Consider the following 25003-nt stretch of genomic DNA (forward strand, 5'->3'; position numbering starts at 1 on the left):
CATTTCAATGGGAGGCAGTAGCTGTTTTTTCTGCTAGCTGAATTTTTCAGTTAGGGTCCATTCATATGGAGTTATTTGGTGCTGATTTTGACGCCGAATCCACTTCAGAATCCACGTGGGGAAAAAGCCTCCCATTAACTTCAAAGGGTTCCTTTTTCCGCTGTTTTTTTTTTTTTTTTTTTTTTTTTTTTCATTTCAGCCAATCATGGCCACAGTATAAATAAATAGGAGTTATAGGGTAGCAGAATTTTTCCTAGCTGAAAAATTCAGCTTCAGGATTTTATAGGTACTCATAATTCATGATCAATTACCTTCTCTTCTATGAGTATGTGTCTATATAGCTATAGCTGCCATTCAGTAGGAGCTGCCCATGTGACTCCTAAGTTATAAATGACTGAATCTTTTCCCAAAGAAACAATATATCCATCTGCTCTACTCCTCCGGCGCTATAGCTTGCTGGCAGAAATAGACTGCATTTTCATCATTAGAGGTTCTCTGCTTTTTCGATGTACATAGCCTTGGAAGTTTAATTGTGCTGTTAAAGAGAACCTATAATGTCATTTATCACTGGGTATGTTGTATACCACTACATAGCTGACTTTTGCATTGATTTCAGTGCACTTTCAGTTTTGCTTGAAACTTCCCTTGTTGCAGAGATATTGATAATGTTTTATATTTGGCTACCCTGACACTGTACTGTCACTGAGGTGGGATTTACAGGTTAGCATTTTCCCTGGGTGGTGGAACGTGCCTTCTTCACAGTATTAAGACTATATAAACGTGCAGTCAGGAGGCATTCTCCACCACCCAGCAATGACAAAGGTGCCCCCACCCCAGTGGTATAGCTGAAATGTCTTGGGTATGTCCGCATCAGCTGAGGCAGGGCTTTTTTCCGCTCAGTGGCTGAGCTGGAAATTACCTTTTATGCAAATTGTTTACCCTAATTTTAAAAATAACAGTCTTGGTAAACCAGTTGGTACCTTTAGTTTGGTGTGTGTGTGGGTGTTTTTTTTTTTTTTTTTGTTTTTTTTTTCTTTCATGATTTCCAAAGATTCACTCATTCCTCTCCCAGTGTTAAATTAATATATTTTTTTATTTTTTCCCCCACCTTTTTCATAGATGGTTCTAGTAGCAGATGTTTCAGGGGGGAGCACTGGTGGTCGTATTTTCAAATCCCGTGACTTTGCAAAGACTTTCACACAAACAGATTTACCCTTTCACCCTTTGAGGCCTGTATCTTATAGTCCTGAAGATCCTGAATGCCTGATACTCCTCAGCGTGCACGTGAGTTTATATTTGTAAAATCTAAAAAATTTTCAAAGTCATATACATTTAAAAATATTGACCTACATTTACTGTTTTGGCTGCACCTGAACTGATTATTTTGTTTCCAAAATGTGGTGCATTTTAGGGCAAAATGATTCATTTAATTTCAGAAATATTAGCTGAATGCACCAAAAGGAACAGATGTTTCCTACACATTTGACACTTGTCTTACTCTCTTTCGCCAACAATTTTGCCACACTACGAAACACACTAAGCTAACATGAAAGTAGTATTAAGGGCTAGTTCACATGGGGCATGAGAGGGCGCATTATGGCGCTGAATCCATGTCATAATCCGCCCTCTCACAATGGAGGTCTATGTAGACTGCCAGGCTACTTCACTTTAGCCCCAAACTTTTGATTTTCACAGGGGGCTAAAAAAGAAACATAATTTACAATTACACAATTTATTATAAACACAGCAGTACCCCCCTATGTGATTGTAAACTGCTGTATGGGCACATAGTGGGCCCAGAAGACATTTTGGAAATTACCGTATTTTTCGGACTATAAGACGCACCGGACCATAAGACGCACTAAGGTTTTAGAGGAGGAAAATAGGGAAAAAAAAATTTTAAGGAAAAAAAAATTGGTGAAATATTTAATAACCTAATAATATAATATTTCACCAATGTAAATAGAACCGGGGGCTTTCGGACACAGGGATACCAAATGTGTATGTGTTTCACAGTAATGTTTTTGTTTTATATGTATTCTAGGGATATGGGGGTGATTTGAACATATCTAGCTAATCTATCTGTCTGTCTGTCTAATCTATCTATCTATCTATCTATCTATCTATCTATCTATCTATCTAATCTCATCCATGGATGGAAAGAGACACCCTGCAGTGAAGCTATGCAAGAAGAGAAAAAGGGGCGGGCCAGACGGGTGAAGGAGGTGTGGTTTTCTAAGCAAACTTGAAAACACGCCTCTTTCACCTGTCTGGCTCGTCCCTCCGTCACTGCCTCTCAGATCTTGCTCCTGCAATGATGTCACACAGGCAGGGAAATAGGGGCGGGCCAGACGGGTGAAGGAGGCGTGGTTTCAAGCTTGCTGAGAAAACCACGCCTCCTCCTCCCGTTTGGCCCGCCCCTCCTTCCCTGTCTGTGTGGCATCATTGCAGGAGCCAGATCTGAGAGGCAGTGAAGGATGGGCGGGCCAGACGGGAGAAGGAGGCGTGGTTTTCTCGGCAAGCTTGAAACCACGCTTCCTTCACCTGTCTGGCCCGCCCTTACTTCCCTGCCTCTCATATCTCGCTCCTGCAAACATGCGACACAGACAGGGAAGGAGGGGCAGAGAAGGCAGGCACCGTGCTGCTCTCCTTTTGATTCTCACAGACGGGACACAGACGCTGCACACGCTGCATTCGGACTATAAGACGCACACACATTTTCCTCCCATATTGGGAGGAAAAAAAGTGCGTCTTATAGTCCGAAAAATACGGTATACCTAGGGGTACAACGAAACCTATAGCTGTTACAGACTTTATTATGAGGACGTGAAAATTAAACATGACTTTTTTTTTTTTTTCCAATAAGCATCATTTAGTCCTAAATTTTTCATTTTCAAAAGGAGTTAAAGAAGAAAATGCACCTCACAATTTGATATGTAATTTATACTGCATACAAAATTAATTTTTTTTACACAAAACAATTTTCTGATGTACATGACATAATAAGTCTACCCTGTTTGTTTTACATTTGTCCTTTACAGTGAAAGGATTTAGTTTTTTTTTTTGTTTTTTTTTATGGGATTGTGTGTATATATCTGAAAGTATGTTAACATTGATATCATTGAATCCATTTTTTATAGGTGCATTTTTTATAAACCCTTCTCCACGTAACTGGGTCCATCTGAGTTCTGAGTTTTCTTAGAATACAACAAAACTAGTAAAAATGGTAATAAAAACCTTTCTTCTCACTTTTCACAGTATGATTTGTGGGTTTCCAAAGACTTTGGAGAAACTTGGACGTTAATCCATAAATCTGTGTGTTCAGCCAAATGGTGAGAAATTCTTAATCCAAAAAACAATTGCTGCCAATTGGTAACTTACAGATTTATTTAACTCTAATGGCTGTGATTTAATTGTAGGGGACCCAGGAACATGATTTTACTTACAACAACAAATTCTAACGAAACCTGTTGTAAGTATGATGTCAAATGTGTGTGGTGTTTTTTTCCATTCCATTTTCTTTTCAGTCTTTGTAACTAGATGTCTCTATTTTAAGCGGGCTGGTCTGTAGCGGTCTCATCATTGACTATGAAAAGAACAACTGATTTTGGCAAAACATTTAAGGTGCTGAACAAACATGTCCACTCTTTTGGTTTATGGGGTCAATTTTTACTTGCCTCAGTGATGGAAGAGGTAAGTGAGCTGGTGTTCAAAATCTATGTCAATTATTTAAAAATAAAAAATATTGGATTACTTGGGATAATCCTATGCATGCAATGAATGTCTGTGTATAAAATAAACACTTGGACAGAATTGTTGATACCCTTCTGTTTAAAGAAAGAAAAACCCACAATGGTTACTGAAATATCTGGAAATAGTATTAATAAATTCAAATTTCTGAAAATTCACCAATAAAAATCAGACATTACTTTTGAATTGTGGTTCAACAGATTTAAAAAAAAAAAAAAAAAAAAAAAGAATCTGTCCTTAAAGGGGTTGTCCCATCACAAGGATCCTATCTATACTGCTTGTTAATGTGAATGTAATACTCTTCCTAAATACATTGCTTCAGCAAAACTGCTTTGTTTGTTCACTATCTTACTTTATTCATTTTTTTGGGACACATCCCTTGACTTATCTGCTCATAAGTCAAGTAATGTATCTGCCTGCTCTCAGGGAGGAGGGACTAAGTGCACGGGAGCGAGCCTGGAGGGAGGGGGGTAGTTTACCCTTTGGGGGGGAAGGGGCCGCCAATACAGACCCGGCATCCGCTGTAATACAGATTCCTGCAACATCGCTATGCTTCTGCCCTGCATGAAGCCAGCAGCGGCAGGAGCGATGCTGCTATTCCGGGGGGGGGGGCAGAAGCATAGCGATGTTGCTGGCGTCTGTGCATCTGTGCCGGCGTCTACACTCCCCGGCATCCGCCTCTCTATTACAGTATTCACGTATGCAAAGCCAAGCAGCGATTACAGCGGATGCCGGGTCTGTATTCGCATTGTGAAGGCTAGACTGGTCTATGAGCGTGCATGCAGGGCCAGCGGCATCTCGCCGCTTGGCTTTGCATATGTGACCCCGCCCACCAATGACGCAACAAAGCCGGAAGACAGAAGATTTTACAACAACGAAGACTGGTGCGTATGCGACGTGGGAATACCCCTTTAACCAAAATGATGATAACTTAATACCGTATTTTGTTGCATAACCTTTTGAGGGAATAACTGCAATGAAGCGATTTCTGTAACGCTCAATGAGACTTCTGACCACAGGTGTTTTGGTCAACTCCTAATGAAAGCAGCTCCAGCTGCGTCAGGTTTGAAGTGTGCCTACTTCAGACTGTGTGTTTCTGCTCCTTCAACAGATGTTCAATAGGATTAAGATCCGGGTTCATAGAAGGACAAGTTACAATAGTCCAATTCTTTACTCTTAACAATTTTTGGTTGTTTTTAGCTGTGTGTTTTGGGCAGTGGCGTAACTAACGGGATAGCAGGGGCCCGGCAACAGCCGCTACCGCTGCGTTTTTTTTTTTTTGTTTTTTTTTTTCTTTTCTTAATAGGCAGTTACCAGCTGGAGTTACTCCAGCCAGAAACGGGCCCTATTTACTTACCGATCATGGCAGTGGTCGGGATCGGTAAGAGACGCCATGGCCCCACAAACATCATTATTATACTCAGGGGTCTTTTCAGACCTCCAAGTATAACGGATTGGAGGTCCAGGGGAGGTAAGGTAACATAACAAACACTGTTACTTACCTCTCCGAGCAGGTTCGGGCCTACTTCTGTGACTCTCCCTGATGTCACATGGCCCGGGCCTGCGTCCCCGGTCATGTGACGTCCCGAACATCATTGAAGATGGCCGGCACCACCGAGGACTGCAGGGGATGGCTAGGTAAGTAACATTGTTTTTTTGTGTTGGTACCCCCCTTTGGGCTCTGATTATTATACTCTGAGGTATGAAAAGACCCCAGAGTATAATAATTGTTCATGGGTGTCCACACTATTATGTACTGGGGCCACTATGGGACATACTATTATGTACTGGAGCCACTATGGTGCATAATACTGTGTGCAGGGGCCACTATGGGGCATAATACGGTGTGCTGGGGCCACTATGGGACATAATACTGTGTGTAGGGGCAACTATGGGGCGTAATACTGTGTAGGGGTCGCTATGGCGCATGATGGTGTGTGCAGGGGCCACTATGGGGCATATTAGAGAGCACAAGAATGTGTGTGTGTGTGGGGGGGGCTATAGTCGGGGTCTTCAGTGGGCGTTGGTTGGGGGGGGTTGGGGCGTTCCTAGTTATGCCACTGTTTTTGGGTAATGATCCTGTTGGAGGACCCATGACCTGCAACTTAGACAAAGTTTTCTGACCCTAGGCTTTTCGCTTAAGAATACCTTGATAGTCTTGAGATTTCATTTTACCCTGCACAGATTCAAAACAGCAGCCCCAAAACCTAACCAAGCCTTCTCCATGTTTCACAGTGGGTTCAGTGTTCTTTTCTTTGTATGCTTCATTTTTGCATCTGTGAACATAGAGCTGGAATGACTTGCCAAAAAGCTCCAATTTTGTCCAAAAGACATTCTCAAAGCTTTGTGGCTGTCAATGTGTGCATTGACAGCTCCTAGTCTTGCTTTTTTAAAACGGCGGATGGTGTGATCTGACACTGATATTCCAGGACCTTGGAGCTCATCTCTAATTTCTTTTGAAAGTTGTTCTGGGCTATTTGGTTATTATTCTTATGTCTCTTCAGTGTGACCTACAGTCCTATAGACCTTAACTTCTGAATAATTTATGCAACTGTAGTAAAAGGAACTTCAAAACTCTTGGGAGATTTACCGGTAATCTAATTTTCTAATCATCTTTTATCATGTTTGCCTAAAAATTTCTTTCTACTCTTCTGAGACAACTCTTTCCTTAGCTTTCTTTGGTCCATGTTGAGTGTGGTGTATATAGACTACTTTACTTACCAGTTTGAAGACCCTTGTGATGGTAAAGGACACTCTTTAGCTTAAAAAGGACCGTTCATGTCCTCTGATAGTGATATTCAGGTCAGTTTGTTAGTTCCGGCACCAATATCACTGCACTGTCAGAAAGGCTGGCGTGGCAGCTCAGCATCATCACTGGTTTGTGAGAAAGGACCCCCTTCTTTGTCGAAACTAACAGCACTGATATCTCTGCAACCAGGGCACACACTGGCAACGCGAACAGTGCATTGAATTCAGCACACTGTCAGCTTTGTAGCAGTATGTAACACTGCTAATATCAGAGGACATGAAAGGTCCTCTTTTAACATGTCTATAGTCAAATTATTTTCAATATTTTCTAGGGTTACCACAATTTTTATTCAGGCCAGTTTCGACCTTTTTTTTTTTTTTTTTTTTTTTTTTTTTTTTAAAATCAAAAGCAATGTCTGATTCTCAGTAGTTGTAAATGTATTAATCCTCCAGTCAGTTTCAAGAAATTTCAGTGACCATTGTGGGTTTTTCCTTAGTGGAAGGTTACCAACAATTTTTGTTTATCTACCATATGCTTTATGGTATTACAGGACAGATTGAAGAGAAGAATTCATGTATCTCAGAACCAGGGGGACACGTGGAATGCTGCTCAGCTCCCATCTGTAACACATGAGCAGTTTTACTCTGTACTGGCAGCCAGTGACGATATGGTGTTCATCCATGTAGATGATGAAGGAGGTGGGTTTGTAAGATTTTCAAAGCAAAATGAAATTGGATGTTTTTACATAATTCAACTTTGGACTAAACGAAAAAAAAAAAAAAAGGTGAAAAGTTGTGGATGCAGATTATTAAAATGTATACTATTTGAGAACAACTGCAACTGATACTCCATTTTAAACTTACACCTACAGAAAACCCTCATAAAAATATTACAGAGATGGAGAAATCCATTTTGAAGCATACACTTTAACCCCTACTGCTGGTGGCATTTTTTGATTTTCGCTTTTTGACTCACCGCATTCTAAACCACATAACTTTTTTTTTTTTTTTTTTTTTTTTTTTTTTTTATTGTTTACAGAAAGCTTAATGTTTGAGACAAATTGTTCTTCATAATGGTACAATTTATTATCCTGTACAGTGTACTGGGAAGTGCACTTCGTTTTTATGACGTTCACTGTGCAGCCAAAATGACGTCCTCTGTAAGAAATGGTTAGAAAACCTTGCGGGATATTAAAAATGGCTGCCATTACCTGTGGAAAGGCCCAGTCTTTCAAACGGACTCCCACACTTTTTCATGTTTCTCGCAGGCCATTCACTTATAATCCATTCAAATAATGGCATTCATTTTGGTCTTGGGCTTTTTTAGTGCACAGAATGAGGGTCTGACCAGTGAAAAGCCAGTAGTTTCCTGACCTGAAAGAGAATCCACAGACAAAAAGGAAATGTTCATGTTCACTCCTTTATCAAGTAAACTTAGAAGACATGTATTTGGAGCTGACTATATCTGACTATGGTAGACTTTTTTTTTTTAAAATCAACGCCAATACTATATTTCAGAATGTTCCTATAGTAGTGCATTTCCATAGCATGTACAGTAAATGAGCATTATGAAGCCTGCACCTAGGACATTTAGCATCTTCCGATGAGGCAAAGGTGTGACAGTTGTTGGGCTTCACAGAGAGAGCTGAGGAGCCAATTACAGGATTTCCTGTCATCTGGTGACCCCAGAGTATAATAGCACAGGCGCTAGGGGAGCTTATAATACTGTGTGTTGGGGCCATTAAGGAGCATATAATGCGGTCCCAGTATTGTTTACATGCCAGGCGCTATGCTGAGCTACTGACTCACTGTATTAACTGCAGTTGTGGGTACTAAAATTGTATCCCTTTCAAGTATTTCAGATATCGTAGCAGCACCCGTAACTGTCCCTATCAAGAATTAGTTCTAGGGAGGTGGTTGGGTCAGACCCCGGACAAAAATCTACACCACGGCCCACAAGACTAGTTATGCCAATGAATGCAGATGACATTGATTCATCCCATCATAGTGTTGCGGTACCCCTGACTGGTCTTCACCGCCCCTTTCTACCTACCCCCCTCCCCCCCCCCCCAAAAAAAATAAATAAATAAAAAAATAATTAAAATCTGTCAACAGAAAAATCAACAGAAATAAGAATCTTTTTATTTCTTTCCTGTAGACACAGGTACTGGAACCATTTACACGTCTGACAATACAGGTATTGTGTATTCTAAATCTCTGGAGAGACATCTGTATACAAAGTCAGGAGGAGAGACCGATTTCACCAATATAACATCACTACGTGGTGTATTTATCACCAGTGTGCTCTCTAAAGGTACGCAGAGGTTTATTGTGTTTACATGTTTCCCTGTAATGGTATCAAGGATATCCCATGTAATGGATTCCTGAACTTTCCTTAATTTTTCAGACAACTCTATCCATTCAGTAATTACATTTGATCAAGGAGGTGAATGGAGCAGCATCAATAAGCCTGAAAACACAGAATGTGACTCAACAGCCAAAGACAAGGCAAAGGTGGGTAGCTGGTTTCAAGAATGAATGTTAAAAACAAAAAAGCATTATCAATTCTTGGAATAGACTTCTTTACAATTTTCTTTATTCATGTAAATACATTTTCGATCTCGTAAACAAAAAATGAAGTTAGTAGTAATCACCGATTATGTTCCTCAAAATTAATGTTCAATATTACAAAGAAATCTATGTATATAACACAGAAATCTTACACTAGGTTCACCTTAGCGTTGGAATGTCTGTACCAGACTGTCCTATATTCCGCTTAAAGAGGACCTTTCACCATATCCGGGCACAGGCAGTTCTATATACTGCCAGAAAGCTGACAGTGCGCTGAATTCAGCGCACTGTCGGCTTTCCCGATCTGTGCCCGGTGTGAAGAGCTTACGGCCCGGTACCGTAGCTCTTCTATGGTCAGAAGGGCGTTTCTGATCATTAGCCAGAGACGTCCTTCTGCCTCGCGGCGCCAATCGCGCTGTGCTGTGAAGCGGGGAGGAACTCCTGACTCCACAGCACAGCGCGATAGGCGCCGCGAGGCAGAAGGACGTCTCTGGCTAATGGTCAGAAACGCCCTTCTGACTGTAAAGCGCTACGGTACCGGGACCGATAGCGCTTTACACCGGGCACAGATCGGGAAAGCCGACAGTGCGCTGAATTCAGCTTTCTGGCAGTATATAACACTGCCTGTGCCCAGATATGGTGAAAGGTCCTCTTTAAAATCAGTGGAGAGAAATGTCCTACAAGGAGGACATACAGTAATTTGCAACTTTTCTGCACCGTAACATTGGCACATATCACTTAAAAATGCCCAATTGTTTTGTGGTGCATTTAATAATGCACCACTGACGTGCATCCACCATTACACATATACCGTTTGTTGTTTGCTGTTCACTTTAGCTGTGAAGAATAAGTGCTCTCATTAAAATGAATTTTCCTTGTTTCTTTTTTGGCTGCACCACAGTGTAGTTTGCATATACATGCTCAGTATAGCATGTCAGAGAATCTTGCTGTCCCGCTACCACCAATGTCCGAGCCAAATGCTATAGGAATCGTTATTGCTCATGGTAAGTAATGTTACATAACCAAATAGCTTGATAGTTCTGCTTTGTGCTTTAGTTGACTGTGTATTCCCATGTCACAGGCAGTGTGGGAGATGCTGTGTCTGTCGCTACTCCCAGTGTGTACCTCTCGGATGATGGAGGTTACTCATGGACCCGAGTGCTAGATGGTCCTCACCATTATGCAATCTTGGATTCTGGAGGACTTATTGTGGCAATACAACAAAGCGATATGCCCATCAACACAATCAAGTGAGAGCAACATGATTTGAGTAGGAATGTAGATTGATGTTGTTTTTACAGAGCAATATTTTAAAAGGTTATTGAAATCTATAATATTTATCTACTACTTATTGCTGCCCTGGTTGATACTACACAGTAAAAATCTTTAAACTTACTTAAAGTAGAAGTAAGGGGGAGTTCATACTACCGCTTGTAATGTCTGTTGCTGTCTTTCGTCACAGGGTGACAGCAAAGGATATTAAACAGAGACTTATTGTGTGTCTATTCTCATTGACACTAATGTAAACAAGATGAGGGAAGCCATCTTCTGTCATGTTTGTTTACTTTTGTAAATGAAGATAAAGTTACTGAATCAGCTTAAAAAAAATGTGGAAGCTGGAAAGCAGGTGTGAACCTAACATACAGAAAAGTGCCTATGTCTTTATTACGTCTGACTTCTAGCCTTGTTATTTTTTCCTACACGCCATACACAAGCAGATCAGTTTAGAAAGAAATACACTCACCGGCCACTTTATTAGGTACACCTGTCCAACTGCTCGTTAACACTTAATTTCTAATCAGCCAATCACATGGCGGCAACTCGGTGCATTTAGGCATGTAGACATGGTCAAGACAATCTCCTGCAGTTCAAACCGAGCATCAGTATGGGGAAGAAAGGTGATTTGAGTGCCTTTGAACGTGGCATGGTTGTTGGTGCCAGAAGGGCTGGTCTGAGTATTTCAGAAACTGCTGATCTACTGGGATTTTCACGCACAACCATCTCTAGGGTTTACAGAGAATGGTCCGAAAAAGAAAAAACATCCAGTGAGCGGCAGTTCTGTGGGCGGAAATGCATTGTTGATGCCAGAGGTCAGAGGAGAATGGCCAGACTGGTTCGAGCTGATAGAAAGGCAACAGTGACTCAAATAGCCACCCGTTACAACCAAGGTAGCCAGAAGAGCATCTCTGAACGCACAGTACGTCGAACTTTGAGGCAGATGGGCTACAGCAGCAGAAGACCACACCGGGTGCCACTCCTTTCAGCTAAGAACAGGAAACTGAGGCTACAATTTGCACAAGCTCATCGAAATTGGACAATTGAAGATTGGAAAAACGTTGCCTGGTCTGATGAGTCTCGATTTCTGCTGCGACATTCGGATGGTAGGGTCAGAATTTGGCGTCAACAACATGAAAGCATGGATCCATCCTGCCTTGTATCAACGGTTCAGGCTGGTGGTGGTGGTGTCATGGTGTGGGGAATATTTTCTTGGCAATCTTTGGGCCCCTTGGTACCAATTGAGCATCGTTGCAACGCCAAAGCCTACCTGAGTATTGTTGCTGACCATGTCCATCCCTTTATGACCACAATGTACCCAACATCTGATGGCTACTTTCAGCAGGATAATGCAATGCCATGTCATAAAGCTGGAATCATCTCAGACTGGTTTCTTGAACATGACAATGAGTTCACTGTACTCCAATGGCCTCCACAGTCACCAGATCTCAATCCAATAGAGCATCTTTGGGATGTGGTGGAACGGGAGATTCGCATCATGGATGTGCAGCCGACAAATCTGCGGCAACTGTGTGATGCCATCATGTCAATATGGACCAAAATCTCTGAGGAATGCTTCCAGCACCTTGTTGTATCTATGCCACGAAGAATTGAGGCAGTTCTGAAGGCAAAAGGGGGTCCAACCCGTTACTAGCATGGTGTACCTAATAAAGTGGCCGGTGAGTGTATATTGGGCAAGGAAGGAATGTGGCCATCTATTTACGTATGAGGCATTATTTTTATGGAAGTTGGAAAGTATGTTCATTGCACTCAGTCGTGGTGTAGACTTGGCTTTGCTTTATTTATGCCCTCATGCCCCTGCTTCCTTACTGGTAAATCTCAGTAATGTCTGAATTTCAAGGTCTAATGAAGTCTTGGTACATGAGGTAGCTCTCTGATATTATACTGAATGGTATTGTGGATCAAGAAGATTGCAGATATATAATAGCAGGCTGCTAGTTTCTCCCTGTCATTTGGTAGGGCATATAACAGCAGTACACACAGTGAAGGAGTCACCACCCCTCCACTTATGACAATCTAATATTTGTAATATGCCTTTCATACCAAGGGACTCAAAGCACAGGTACTGTTGTGGAGTAAGGGAGTTTGTGGCTGCCGTGCAGGTGCTCATCTCCAATACCCACACCCTCTGAGCCGTTTTTGAATTGGCCTGCTTTTATTGATATGCTAATTAGCCTCCAGGGTGCACCCGGAAGTGTCTGTAATTCTCTCTGAGCACTGCTTGTGTGATCTGTGTACACGGGGAGGTGAGAGCAGGGAGGCTGGTAAGTCAGCAGTAGCAGCCTCCCTGCTCTCACCTCCCCCTGAGGTGGGCCACTTACATGTCATATCCTAATTTCTGCCCACCTGCTGTTTCCCTGACATTGCAGTGTTACTTATAGTGCAAATTGCTGTGGACTGCTGTTTGACGCGGATTTAACATTCTCCAAATGTGTTAATTTTTTTTAGATTTTCAACAGATGAAGGGCAGTGCTGGTTCTCATATAATTTCTCCAGTGAGCCTATAATGTTCACTGGTCTGGCTTCTGAGCCAGGTGCTCGTTCTCTGAATGTCACTGTATGGGGATACCAGCTTAGTTTAATTCATCGCATTTGGCTGTCGTATACTATAGATTTTGCTGTTCTTCTCAAACAAAGCTGTAAGTATAAAATATTAGGGGGGCCTTTATCTCTCCTTGTCTGTTTTGTTCATATAATCTAATAATTCCTATATAATGTTTATCTAAACTGCCTTAATAATTTTGGTTTGTATTAATAATGTCTTTTAACCCCTTCCCGACATGCGCCGTAATAGTACGGCGCGTGTCGGGTCTGTAACTATGGCGAACGCCATTTAAGCAGTAGACAACCGGCTCTAATGCCTCCGATCGGTCCCCGGACCGATCGGAGGCATTAACCCCTCCGGCGCTGCTGTCAAAGGCGCCGGAGGCGCCATTTTCCCGGCGGCGCATGGGTGCCACCATTTTGGCAGGGATCGCCGGCTCCTGGAGCATGCTCCAGGGCTGACGTCATGTTGCCATGACAGCCGGGAGCCTTGTTAAAGGCTCCCAGCCGGTCTGCAAATTCTCTCTTTTGCAGGCTGGTCTATGCAGCCTGCAAAAGAGATGATGATTTTTTGCAATGCATTGCAATGCATTAGCATTGTAATGCATTGCATTAGTGATCAGACCCCCTGGGGTTCAACAACCCTAGGGGGTCTAATAAATGCAAAAAAAAAATAAAAAAAAATATAAAAAGTATTAAAAGTTCAAATCACCCCCCTTTCCCTAGAACAAATATAAAAGTAGTTAAAAACTGTGAAACACATACATGTTAGGTATCCCCGCGTCCAAAATCGCCCGCTCTACAAATCTATAAAAATAGTTTTCCTGTTCGGTAAACGCCGTAGCAGGAAAAATAGTCAAAAGTGCCAAACCGCCGTTTTTTCACTGTTTTGATTCTGATAAAAATTTGAATAGAAAGTGATCAAAGCAATAACATTTCCCGAAAATGGTAGAACTAAAAAGTACACCCGGCCCCGCAAAAAAGACGCCCTATACATCCCTGTACACGGACGTATAAAAAAGTTACGGCCGTCGGAATATGGCGACTTTTAGAAAAAAAAATTTTTTAACACCGTTTTGGAATTTTTTTTAGGGGTCAAAATGTAAATAAAACCATATAAACTTGGTATCCCTGGAACCGTACCGAAACACAGAATATAGGGGACATGTCATTTTGGCTGCACAGTGAACGCCGTAAAACCAAAGCCCGTAAGAAAGTCGCAGAAATGCATTTTTTTCTTCAAATCCACCCCATTCTGAATTTTTTTCCTGCTTCCCAGTACATTATATAGAATAATTAATGGTAGCATCATCAAGAAAAATTTGTCCCGCAAAAATTAAGACCTCATATGGCTCTGGGAGCGGAGAAATAAAAAAGTTATGGGGTTTAGAAGGAGGGGAGTCAAAAACGAAAAGCGAAAATCAAAAAATGCCATCGGCGGGAAGGGGTTAAGAAAATCATTTTTTTGTTTAGCACTGACATGTCATAAAGAAGTACATCTAAGGCAAATGGCAAGCGTAATACAGAATTTTATATACAGGAGAACTTGCTTCTGTACTGTCAAAATTGTGGCAAACTATTAGCACTGTTTCACTGCCTAGAAAAGCGATTTGGCCTTTGCCAAGACTTTTCAGAATCCCTACTCTGGTCTACCAGCCAGTATCAACTGGATGTGAACCTGAATTACTTTGACACTGTCCAATCAGTGTGAACAGTGTTAGAAGAGCAGTCTGGTCTTGTAAAGCTTGTATAATATCATGCTTATGGAGCTACTTTTTTCCTGCTTATTGGATGATGCTAGAGCAGCTACGGTTCACACCCCATGAATTAGCATATTGACAGGCTTATAATTTAAAGAAACTATTAATGAAACAAATAAAAACAAAAAACAGTGGTGGAAATGGAGGCACAGGGAGAAGTGTGTACTGGTTTGTCACTTTTTTTTCTTTAAAATCCCCTGTAGCAGCTATATTCAATATTAGAAATCGGAACTGGGCAACTCCTTTATAAATATATCTTTAATAAATGAGTACGGTATTTCTAACTATGTGCAGTTTAAAGAGTCAATAAAAACGGCATGGATGACACACTGCTTGATAGCCATGGTTTTCACTGGCACAAACACTGAAAATGAATTGACAGAGCCACAATTACTGATTAGAGATGAGCAAACACTAAAATGTTCGAGGTTCGAAATTCGATTCGAACAGCCGCTCACTGTTCGAGTGTTCGAATGGGTTTCGAACCCCATTATAGTCTATGGGGAACATAAACTCGTTAAGGGGGAAACCCAAATTCGTGTCTGGAGGGTCACCAAGTCCACTATGACACCCCAGGAAATGATACCAACACCCTGGAATGACACTGGGACAGCAGGGGAAGCATGTCTGGGGGCATAAAAGTCACTTTATTTCATGGAAATCCCTGTCAGTTTGCGATTTTCGCAAGCTAACTTTTCCCCATAGAAATGCATTGGCCAGTGCTGATTGGCCAGAGTACGGAATTCGGCCAATCAGCGCTGGCTCTGCTGGAGGAGGCGGAGTCTAAGGTCGGACCTGAATGGAGACTGGTGTGGAGCGATCTTAGACTCCGCCTCCTCCAGCAGAGCCAGCGCTGATTGGCCAGAGTACGGAATTCGGCCAATCAGCGCTGGCTCTGCTGGAGGAGGCGGAGTCTAAGGTCGGACCTGAATGGAGACTGGTGTGGAGCGATCTTAGACTCCGCCTCCTCCAGCAGAGCCAGCGCTGATTGGCCGAATTCCGTACTCTGGCCAATCAGCGCTGGCCAATGCATTCTATTAGCCCGATGAAGTAGAGCTGAATGTGTGTGCTTAGCACACACATTCAGCTCTACTTCATCGGGCTAATAGAATGCATTGGCCAATCAGCGCTGGCCAATGCATTCTATTAGCTTGATGAAGCAGAGTGTGCACAAGGGTTCAAGCGCACCCTCGGCTCTGATGTAGCAGAGCCGAGGGTGCACAAGGGTTCAAGTGCACCCTCGGCTCTCCTACATCAGAGCCGAGGGTGCGCTTGAACCCTTGTGCAGCCTCGGCTCTGCTACATCAGAGCCGAGGGTGCGCTTGAACCCTTGTGCACACTCTGCTTCATCAAGCTATTAGAATGCATTGGCCAGCACTGATTGGCCAGAGTACGGAATTCGGCCAATCAGCGCTGGCCAATGCATCCCTATGGGAAAAAGTTTATCTCACAAAAATCACAATTACACACCCGATAGAGCCCCAAAAAGTTATTTTTAATAACATTCCCCCCTAAATAAAGGTTATCCCTAGCTATCCCTGCCTGTACAGCTATCCCTGTCTCATAGTCACAAAGTTCACATTCTCATATGACCCGGATTTGAAATCCACTATTCGTCTAAAATGGAGGTCACCTGATTTCGGCAGCCAATGACTTTTTCCAATTTTTTTCAATGCCCCCGGTGTCGTAGTTCCTGTCCCACCTCCCCTGCGCTGTTATTGGTGCAAAAAAGGCGCCAGGGAAGGTGGGAGGGGAATCGAATTTTGGCGCACTTTACCACGCGGTGTTCGATTCGAACATGGCGAACACCCTGATATCCGATCGAACATGTGTTCGATAGAACACTGTTCGCTCATCTCTATTACTGATATGAGGATATGCCTCATATTTAGCAGCTTTTCGATCCTCCATTTTTTTTATTTATGTATTTATTTAATTTTTTTTGGTTGTGTGTGTGTGTGTAAAATAGATATATAATATAAGTTTTCTTACACTTTATCAGGTGACGATAAGGATTATATCACATGGTTGGCACACTCAACAGACCCAGGAGCACCATCTGATGGTTGTGTTTTGGGTTATAAGGAGCATTATAGGCGTCTTAAGAAATCCTCCATGTGCCAAAATGGGCGTGATTATCTAGTGAGCCGGGAATTGGTGAACTGTAATTGCACTTTGGACGACTATATGTGGTAATGTCTACAATGCACATAATAATCTCATATGCTAACCATTTGTATTTAAGCCCGGTGAAATTTAGAAAATATTTTCCTCCTCTTCTTGTAGTGACTTTGGATATTTTCGTAAAGAAAATCAGTCAACTTGTGTGGAGCAACCTGAACTCAAAGGCCATGAGCTTGACCTGTGTATAAATGGAAAAGAGGAGAAACTGACTACAAAAGGGTTAGTATGATCATACAGAGCTATTGCCACCATTACTATGCTTAAAAGAGGTTGTCCACGAATTTCAGGACTCTGACAGGAGGCTGAGGAAGGTGAAACCTATAACCATAATAATCCTCAATCATTCTCTCGTCGCAGCACTCCAGTGTCTGCTACTGCTGTCCAGCATGTGCTATACTTTTGCCAGCAGAAGTCCTGCACCGCACATAAGCTCTGAGACCAATCAGCAGCCACAGGAAATGAACCAGTGATGATACTGCTTCCTTTGTTGAGGCTGCTGATTGGCCACAGAACTTCTGCCAACAAAGTATGGCTCACACAGGATCGGTCAGCGGCAACAGACAATGGAGCATCGGGAACAAGTATGATTTTATTTTTAAATTTTTATTTATTTATTTATTATTTTTTTTAATGTTTCATCTTCCCTGGCTTCCTTCCTGAGTCCTGAAATTCAGGGACAACCACTCTCAATGAGACAAACCAGTAGACAAATTAAAAACTGTCCTACAGTTTACACACAATATGACAAGCGTTTTTAGTATTTACTTTTAAGATTTTGCCTTCTATATTTCATTGAGCGATTTTAATGACTTCTTGGTTCCGTTTGATTACTGTATGGTACATGAATTTTCTTAGATTTACATACATATGACATTATTCATTTTTTCATAAATCTGTAGTGCAGGTGAAGGGAATTAACTTTGCATGTACTTCAATAATTAAGACACATGCACTTTTCATTAAAGACTTCGATCATTTACTTATTTCTCTCTGACTGATACACAAGCAGATCAGTTTACAATCTGTGTATATCTATGGAGAGGAGGAGGTTATTTCTGATAAACCAGGTGTGTAATTGGGTTATCCCAGTTGAAAAGAGAACTGTCACTTTATAATGCAGAGGGGTCTTTTATTTCTTTGATGCCCTCTTCTCATTTATATCTATATTATAAAACTGAGTTTCTGTCTCTGTTCTCTATTGCAAACCAAACGACTGTAGCAATCTTCACCAAATTTGGTACAGAGATACTTCAGGTATCTGGGAAGGATTAAGACGATAGTCCAACTCGCTCGGACGTACCGTTGCTGAGATACAGCATTCCCCTTGGCCAATACAAACTTGCAAGTCTTTCACTCTTATTCCAACTGCAATACACATGGTCACTCCACGTGCACAATACAACACTGGTATCCAAACTGAGATACACGCATCAGAGGATTAGATACCCAGATAAGCACACAGTCTCACACGCCAGGGGATTAGATACATGCGTCTGCACACAGTCCCTCACACCAGAGGATTAAATACGTGCTTCTGCACACAGTTCCACACACTGAAGGATTAGATACACGCGTCTGCACACAGTTCCACACATCGTAGGATTAGATTCGCGCCTCTTCACACAATACCACACAGGGAAGGATTAGAAACATGCCTCTGCACACAGTACCACAAGCCAAAGAATTAGATACGCGTCTCAGCACACAGTACCACACGGGGAGGATTAGATACGCGCGTCTGCAGACAGTACCACATGCCGTAGGATTAGATACAAGCGTCTACACACAGTTCCACACGCTGTAGGATTAGATACGCGCCTCTTCACACAATACCACACGGAAGGATTAGATACGTGCGTCTGCACACAGTACCACACGACCGAGGGTTAGATATGCGCATCTGCACACTGCTCCACACTCTGAAGGATTAGATGCGTGTGTCTGCACAAAGTACCACACGGGGGAGGATTAGATATGCACATCTGCACACAGTTCAACACGCCAGAGGATTAGATACGCATGTCTACACACAGTACCACATGCCGTAGTACTAGATACGCACATCTGCGCACAGTTTTGCATGCCGGAGGATTAGATATGCGCGTCTGCGCACAGTACCATACTCCGGGGGATTGGATACATGCGTCTGAACACAGTACCACATGCCAAAGGATTGGATACGCGCATCTGCACACAGTTCCACACACCAGAGCATAAGATAAGCACGTCTGCACACAGTACCACACGCCGTAGGATTAGATACGCGCCTCTTCACACAATACCACACAGGGGAGGATTAGATATGTGTGTCTGCACACAGTACCACAAGCCAGAGAATTAGATACGCGTCTCAGCACACAGTACCACACGGGGAGGATTAGATACGCGCGTCTGCAGACAGTACCACATGACCGAGAGTTAGATATGCGTGTCTGCACACAGTTCCACACGCTGAAGGATTAGATACGTGTGTCTGCACAAAGTACCACATGGGGGAGAATTCGATACGCACCTCTTCACACAATACCACACAGGGGAGGATTAGATACGCACATCTGCACACAGTAACACACGCCAGAGGATTAGATCTGTACATCTGCACACAGTACCACACCAACAAGGATTAGATACTTGCGTCTAAACACAGTACTACACGGGGAAGGATTAGATACAGCCTTACTCCAGGTATCTCTAACAACTGATCACAGGTTTTTCACTGATATCCAAAATGAGATACACATAATCACATGCCACTTATGGACATACACACAAATAACATACAAAATACACCAGTGCAAAACTGGGCAATTCTTATGGGGCCACTACACAAACATAAAGTGTAATAAACCCGTGCGAAGTCGGGTCCTCCTGCTAATGTATGTATGTGTCTGTGTATATGTATATGTATGTGTGTGTATGTATGTATATATGTGTGTGTGTGTATATATATATATATATATATATATATATATATATATATATATATATATATATATATCCTATTAATATTATAAATGTGAAAGTTTGTGGGTTTGTGAGTTTGGATGTTCGGATGTTTGTTCCTCAATCACGGAAAAACCGCTCCACCGATTTGGCTGAAATTTTCCACAAACATAGTTAATACACCCGATTGCGCAATAGGCTACTTTTTGTCACAATAGCACACATACGTTTGTGCCAGGACCCCCACAAAACCCAAACTCACACCACCATCTCTGCAATCTCACACACTTTGGACCATAGCAAGCCACAAAATTCATATTGCCCTCTGCAGCCTCGCCCCTAACCCCACACAATCTCATATACAGATACTTTACCACTTTGCCCCTCACCTTAACGATACTCCAGGAGGCTCTCTTTAAAGCTCCGGAGCAGCCATGTTTGCCGACCCCCACCGCTCTCACAATCCGCGACACCGCCCACCCATGTCAATACCCCTAGGCGGTCTAATAAATGCAAAAAAAAAGTTTACAAAAAGTAAAAAAATATTAAAAAAATAATAATAAAAAGGATTAAAAATTCAAATCACCCCCCTTTCCCTAGAACACATATAAAAGTAGTTAAATACTGTGAAACACATACATGTTAGGTATCCCCACGTCCGAAATCGCCCGCTCTACAAAGCTATACAAATATTTTTCCTGTTCGGTAAACGCCGTAGCGGGAAAAATGGTCAAAAGTGCCAAACCGCCATTTTTTCACTGTTTTGATTCTGATAAAAAATTGAATAAAAAGTGATCAAAGCAATAACATTTCCCGAAAATGGTAGAACTACAAAGTACACCCGGTCCCGCAAAAAAAGACGCCCTATACATCCCCGTACACGCACGTATAAAAAAGTTACGGCTGTCAGAATATGGCGCCTTTTCAAAAAATAACTTTTTAACACAGTTTGGGATTTTTTTAAGGGGTCAAAATGTAAATAAAACCATATATATTTGGTATCCCCAGCATCGTAACGAAACACAGAATACAGGGGACATGTCATTTTGGTTGCACATTGAACGCCGTAAAACCAAAGCCCGTAAGAAAGTCGCAGAAATGCATTTTTTCTTCAAATCCACCCCATTCAGAATTTTTTCCCTGCTTCCCAGTACATGATATAGAATAAATAATGGTGGCATCATGAAGAAAAATTTTTCCCAGGAAAAATTAAGACCTCATATGGCTCTGGGAGCGGAGAAATAAAAAAGTTATGGGGTTTAGAAGGAGGGGAGTCAAAAACGAAAATCAAAAAATGACATCGGCGGGAAAGGGTTAACTTCAAATACTTCTGTCCCAAAGTCACTATGTACAGTTTATATCAACACCGTATAGCAGCTCAAATACAAATTAACTTCAACACAAAAGTCTCACGTATTCTCTGAATTAAAGCAAAATCAAGATACAAAGTTATATTTCATATCCCATCCCTTATACACAGTACGAAAACCTTACCCACGCCTGTATATACCCACTTCTACAATCACCGCAGACGAAGTCGCGGGTAACAGCTAGTGTGTATGTATATATATATATATATATATATATATATATATATATATATATATATATATATATATATATAATATGTGTGTGTGTGTATATGTATATGTATATATATATATATTTTCATTCTGCACCTTTTCTAAAATAATAAAAAATAAACATCCTAGCTGGATAATGGCATTAAAGGGAGTCTTTCACCAAAAAAAAGTCCCTATTGAACTATTAGCATAGCCCAATAGCTGGGGCTCACGTGGATAAATCCATTCTGATTGGTGCCTATTGTAAGCCGGTGGAGGTGGTGTACATCTCACCCAGATTGCTTAGATGGTTGAGGTGATGAAAATCCAGAAAGAGTTTGTTTTTCAGCAAAACAGCTTGGTTTGCTGAGTTTTGTTTAGTACTGTGCACAGCAGGAGCCCATATGTGTCAGGTTGTCTTTTTTTTTTTTTTTTTTTTTTTTTTTTAAGCAAGGTATAAGAAGTTTGCTCTCCTAGCAGACTGAGTCAGAGCTTGGCTGGAAAGCCACCAAGGAAGTTGTAACTGCCTGACAGGTTCTTGACTGTTTGAACTGGTTTCTATTGTAGGTGAGGCAATTATCTTTTGTTTAGTTAGAGCCCAGACCGGCAGGTGTTTATTTTGTATTTTTCTTTGCTGCTGTATGTACTACTTTGTTGGACTGAATAAAGCTCAACATTTTGGACTGACATCTTGGAGTTCCTGATCCTGACACTGTTGCTGAGATATTAGCCATGATATGCTAATGAGCTTTTCGGTGTAAAAAGTCATCACTTTTGTTCTGCTATGATGATTGACAGGGCTAGGCATTGTAGTGTAGCCAGTCATAGCAGGGAAAAATGGAGGGACTAGGCACTGGTGCAATGCGAGCAATTGGCAAGGGTCAGTCTATTAGGTTTGGTGGCTAGAGTACAATTGTAGCATTTAGTACTTGTTTAAAAATTTAGATCATGACATGGAAAACTAACAATAAAATCAACAAAATTTTTTAATCTGTTAAACCAGATTTTATTTTAACACTCTGTGTTGTACTATTACGTCACACTGAGCAAGGCTATGTTACAGTACTGTCAGGGGAGGGAAAAGGGGGGTGTTCTTTACAGCCCAGCGGTGACGCTATCTCTAGTCCGGGGCACATAATAGGAAAGCTGAATGTGTGCTGAATTCGGCACACTGTCAGCTTTCTAGCAATACATAAAACCGCTTATGCTTGAGGATATGAAAGGTCCTCTTTAAGGGGTTAAGTAACGGGCCATGTTTTAGTGACCAGTTTCCTTTTATGCCTAAAGCTGGCGAAACACACTACACATGTTTTAAATATATAATAATTCTTGATCACAGGTACCGTAAAATTCCTGGGGATAAATGCATTGGTGGAATAAATCCTGTTCGAGAAGAAACGGATATGAAGCGAAAATGTACAATTGATCTTTCTGACAGTTCTCCAGTAGCACAGGTAACTGAATTGGCCATATTGCTTTTAGTAAACCTTGAAAATAATTAATTCTTTTTAGCTATTTGGACTTCTTTTTGTTGAACAATTAATCGCAAAACAAGACTAAACAAGGAAATTCCCCTCCATCTCGAGTCAGCAAAAAAATAAATAATTTTTTTTTTTTTTTTTTTTTGGGGGGGAGGGGGTGTCTATGACCAGCCGCAATAGTAATGTATGGAATCTCCCATAACATAGTGAAGAAAAAAAAGCTTTAAAAAATATACAATAAAAAAATAAAGTAAATAAAAGTTCTAAATCACTCCTTTCCCTAGAATACATTATAAAAGTAGAAAATTAGTGTAAAACACAAACACATTAGGTATCCCTGTGTCTGTGTGCCCGGTCTACTGAATATAGGGTATCTGCAGTGCTCCTGTTCTGTCGGGAAGGGGTTAATAGGAGCTCTACAGATACCCTATGTTCAGCCAGGCTGAATTCCAAGTTGGGGGAAAAAAAAACAGTCCTCAAGCTCAGGGAAGGGGCAGACAGACAACCGAAACACCCCCTCCCCTTCCCCAGCACCCAGCAACTACTGCACCCAAAAACTCTGGCCATTTTCATTTTTGAAATTTTCCAGCAGCTGCTGTTATAGCCCCACCCCCAACAACACCATACAAAAGAAAAATTACTGTAATGGAGAGGAAAAACTATTTTATAAAGTTTTTCAGTAGCACTTCGTGTTATTAAATAAAAAAATAATAAAGTGGAAATAAGACACAATTTCCCTCCTATTATGTTTTATATTTTCCCGAATGAATTAAAAAAAAAAAAAAAACACATTCGAAAAATAAAAACATAAAAATAAAGCCCTATATGTCCTTTGAAAAAAGACGCAAAAATTAGTTGAATGAGACATACGAGAAAAATGTTACAGCCCTCAAAACCGCACATACAAAAAAAACCTGAAAATGTGTCTGGTCCTGGATCACAAATTGGCCTGGTACTGAAGTGGTTAAACCACCTTCTGTCTCTATTTTGCTCCTGCTGGCTGCTGGGGACATCTCCCTAACACGGGTCCTCCTTTCTTCTCTAACCTTTCCTCTTCTTGCACACATAGAACCCCTACTAACTTCATCAATATTTACCATATTCCCTCTCCTTATCTTTCTCCTGTTCCTTTTAACTGTTCTCTCTGGAACACCCACTCACGCACTGTGTAACAAGCTAGAATACAGCCATAGCCAAAAGTTTTGAGAATTATACAAATATAAATTTTTACAAAGTCTACTGCTTCAGTTTTTCTAATGGCAATTTACATATACTCCAGAATGTTATAGAGTGATCAGCTTAACAGCAATTACTTGCAAAGTCAATATTTGCCTAGAAAATGAACTTTATCCTCCAAAACACATTTCAACATCATTGCAGCCCTGCCTCAAAAGGACCAGCTAACATCGTTTCAGTGATTGCTCCACTAAGACAGGTGTGGGTGTGTTGATGAGGACAGGGCTGGAGATCAATCTGTCATGATTAAGTAAGAATGACAACACTGGACACTTTAAAAGGAGGCTGGTGCTTGGCATCATTGTTTCTCTTCTGTTAACCATGGTTATCTCTAAAGAAACGCGTGCAGTCATCATTGCACTGCACAAAAATGGCCTAACAGGGAAGAGTATCGCAGCTAGAAAGATTGCACCTCATTCAAAAAAATCTATCGCATCATCAAGAACTTCAAGGAGAGAGGTTCCATTGTTGGCAAAAAGGCTCCAGGGTGCCCAAGAAAGACCAGCAAGCGCCAGGACCATCTCTTAAAAGTGTTTCAGCTGCGGGATCGGGATACCAGCAGTGCAGAGCTTGCTCAGGAATGGCAGCAGGCAGGTGTGAGTGCATCTGCACGCACTGTGAGGTGGAGACTCTTGGAGCAAGGCCTGGTCTCTAGGAGGGCAGCAAAGAATCCACTTCTCTCCAGAAAAAACATCAGGGACAGACTGATATTCTGCAAAAGATACAGGGAGTGGACTGCTGAGGACTGGGGTAAAGTCATTTTCTCTGATGAATCCCCTTTCAGATTGTTTGGGACATCTGGAAAACAGCTTATTCTGAGAAGACGAGGTGAGTGCTACCACCAGTCTTGTCTCATGCCAACTGTAAAGCATCCTGAAACCATTCATGTGTGGGGTTGCTTCTCAGCCAAGGGAATCGGCTTTCTCAC

General features: G+C 41.6%; 1 protein-coding gene across 2 annotated transcripts in view; it reads left to right on the forward strand.

Moving 5' to 3' along the window:
- The window catches only part of SORT1 (sortilin 1), a 64538-nt gene that overhangs the window by 27886 nt on the left and 11649 nt on the right, over window positions 1–25003 (forward strand). Inside the window, exons 5-17 of one of the 2 annotated variants that reach the window (XM_075264273.1) lie at window positions 1120–1284; window positions 3259–3332; window positions 3420–3472; window positions 3557–3693; window positions 7050–7197; window positions 8657–8812; window positions 8906–9012; window positions 9971–10073; window positions 10151–10319; window positions 12814–13004; window positions 16672–16861; window positions 16956–17072; window positions 22698–22812. In XM_075264273.1, the coding sequence (XP_075120374.1) occupies window positions 1120–1284; window positions 3259–3332; window positions 3420–3472; window positions 3557–3693; window positions 7050–7197; window positions 8657–8812; window positions 8906–9012; window positions 9971–10073; window positions 10151–10319; window positions 12814–13004; window positions 16672–16861; window positions 16956–17072; window positions 22698–22812 (1725 nt within the window). The remainder of the gene's footprint in view (window positions 1–1119; window positions 1285–3258; window positions 3333–3419; window positions 3473–3556; window positions 3694–7049; window positions 7198–8656; window positions 8813–8905; window positions 9013–9970; window positions 10074–10150; window positions 10320–12813; window positions 13005–16671; window positions 16862–16955; window positions 17073–22697; window positions 22813–25003) is intronic. The other variant, XM_075264274.1, reaches the window with a different exon arrangement.

This window comes from Leptodactylus fuscus, chromosome 2 (assembly GCF_031893055.1).
Source record: "Leptodactylus fuscus isolate aLepFus1 chromosome 2, aLepFus1.hap2, whole genome shotgun sequence".
NCBI lineage: Eukaryota > Metazoa > Chordata > Amphibia > Anura > Leptodactylidae > Leptodactylus > Leptodactylus fuscus.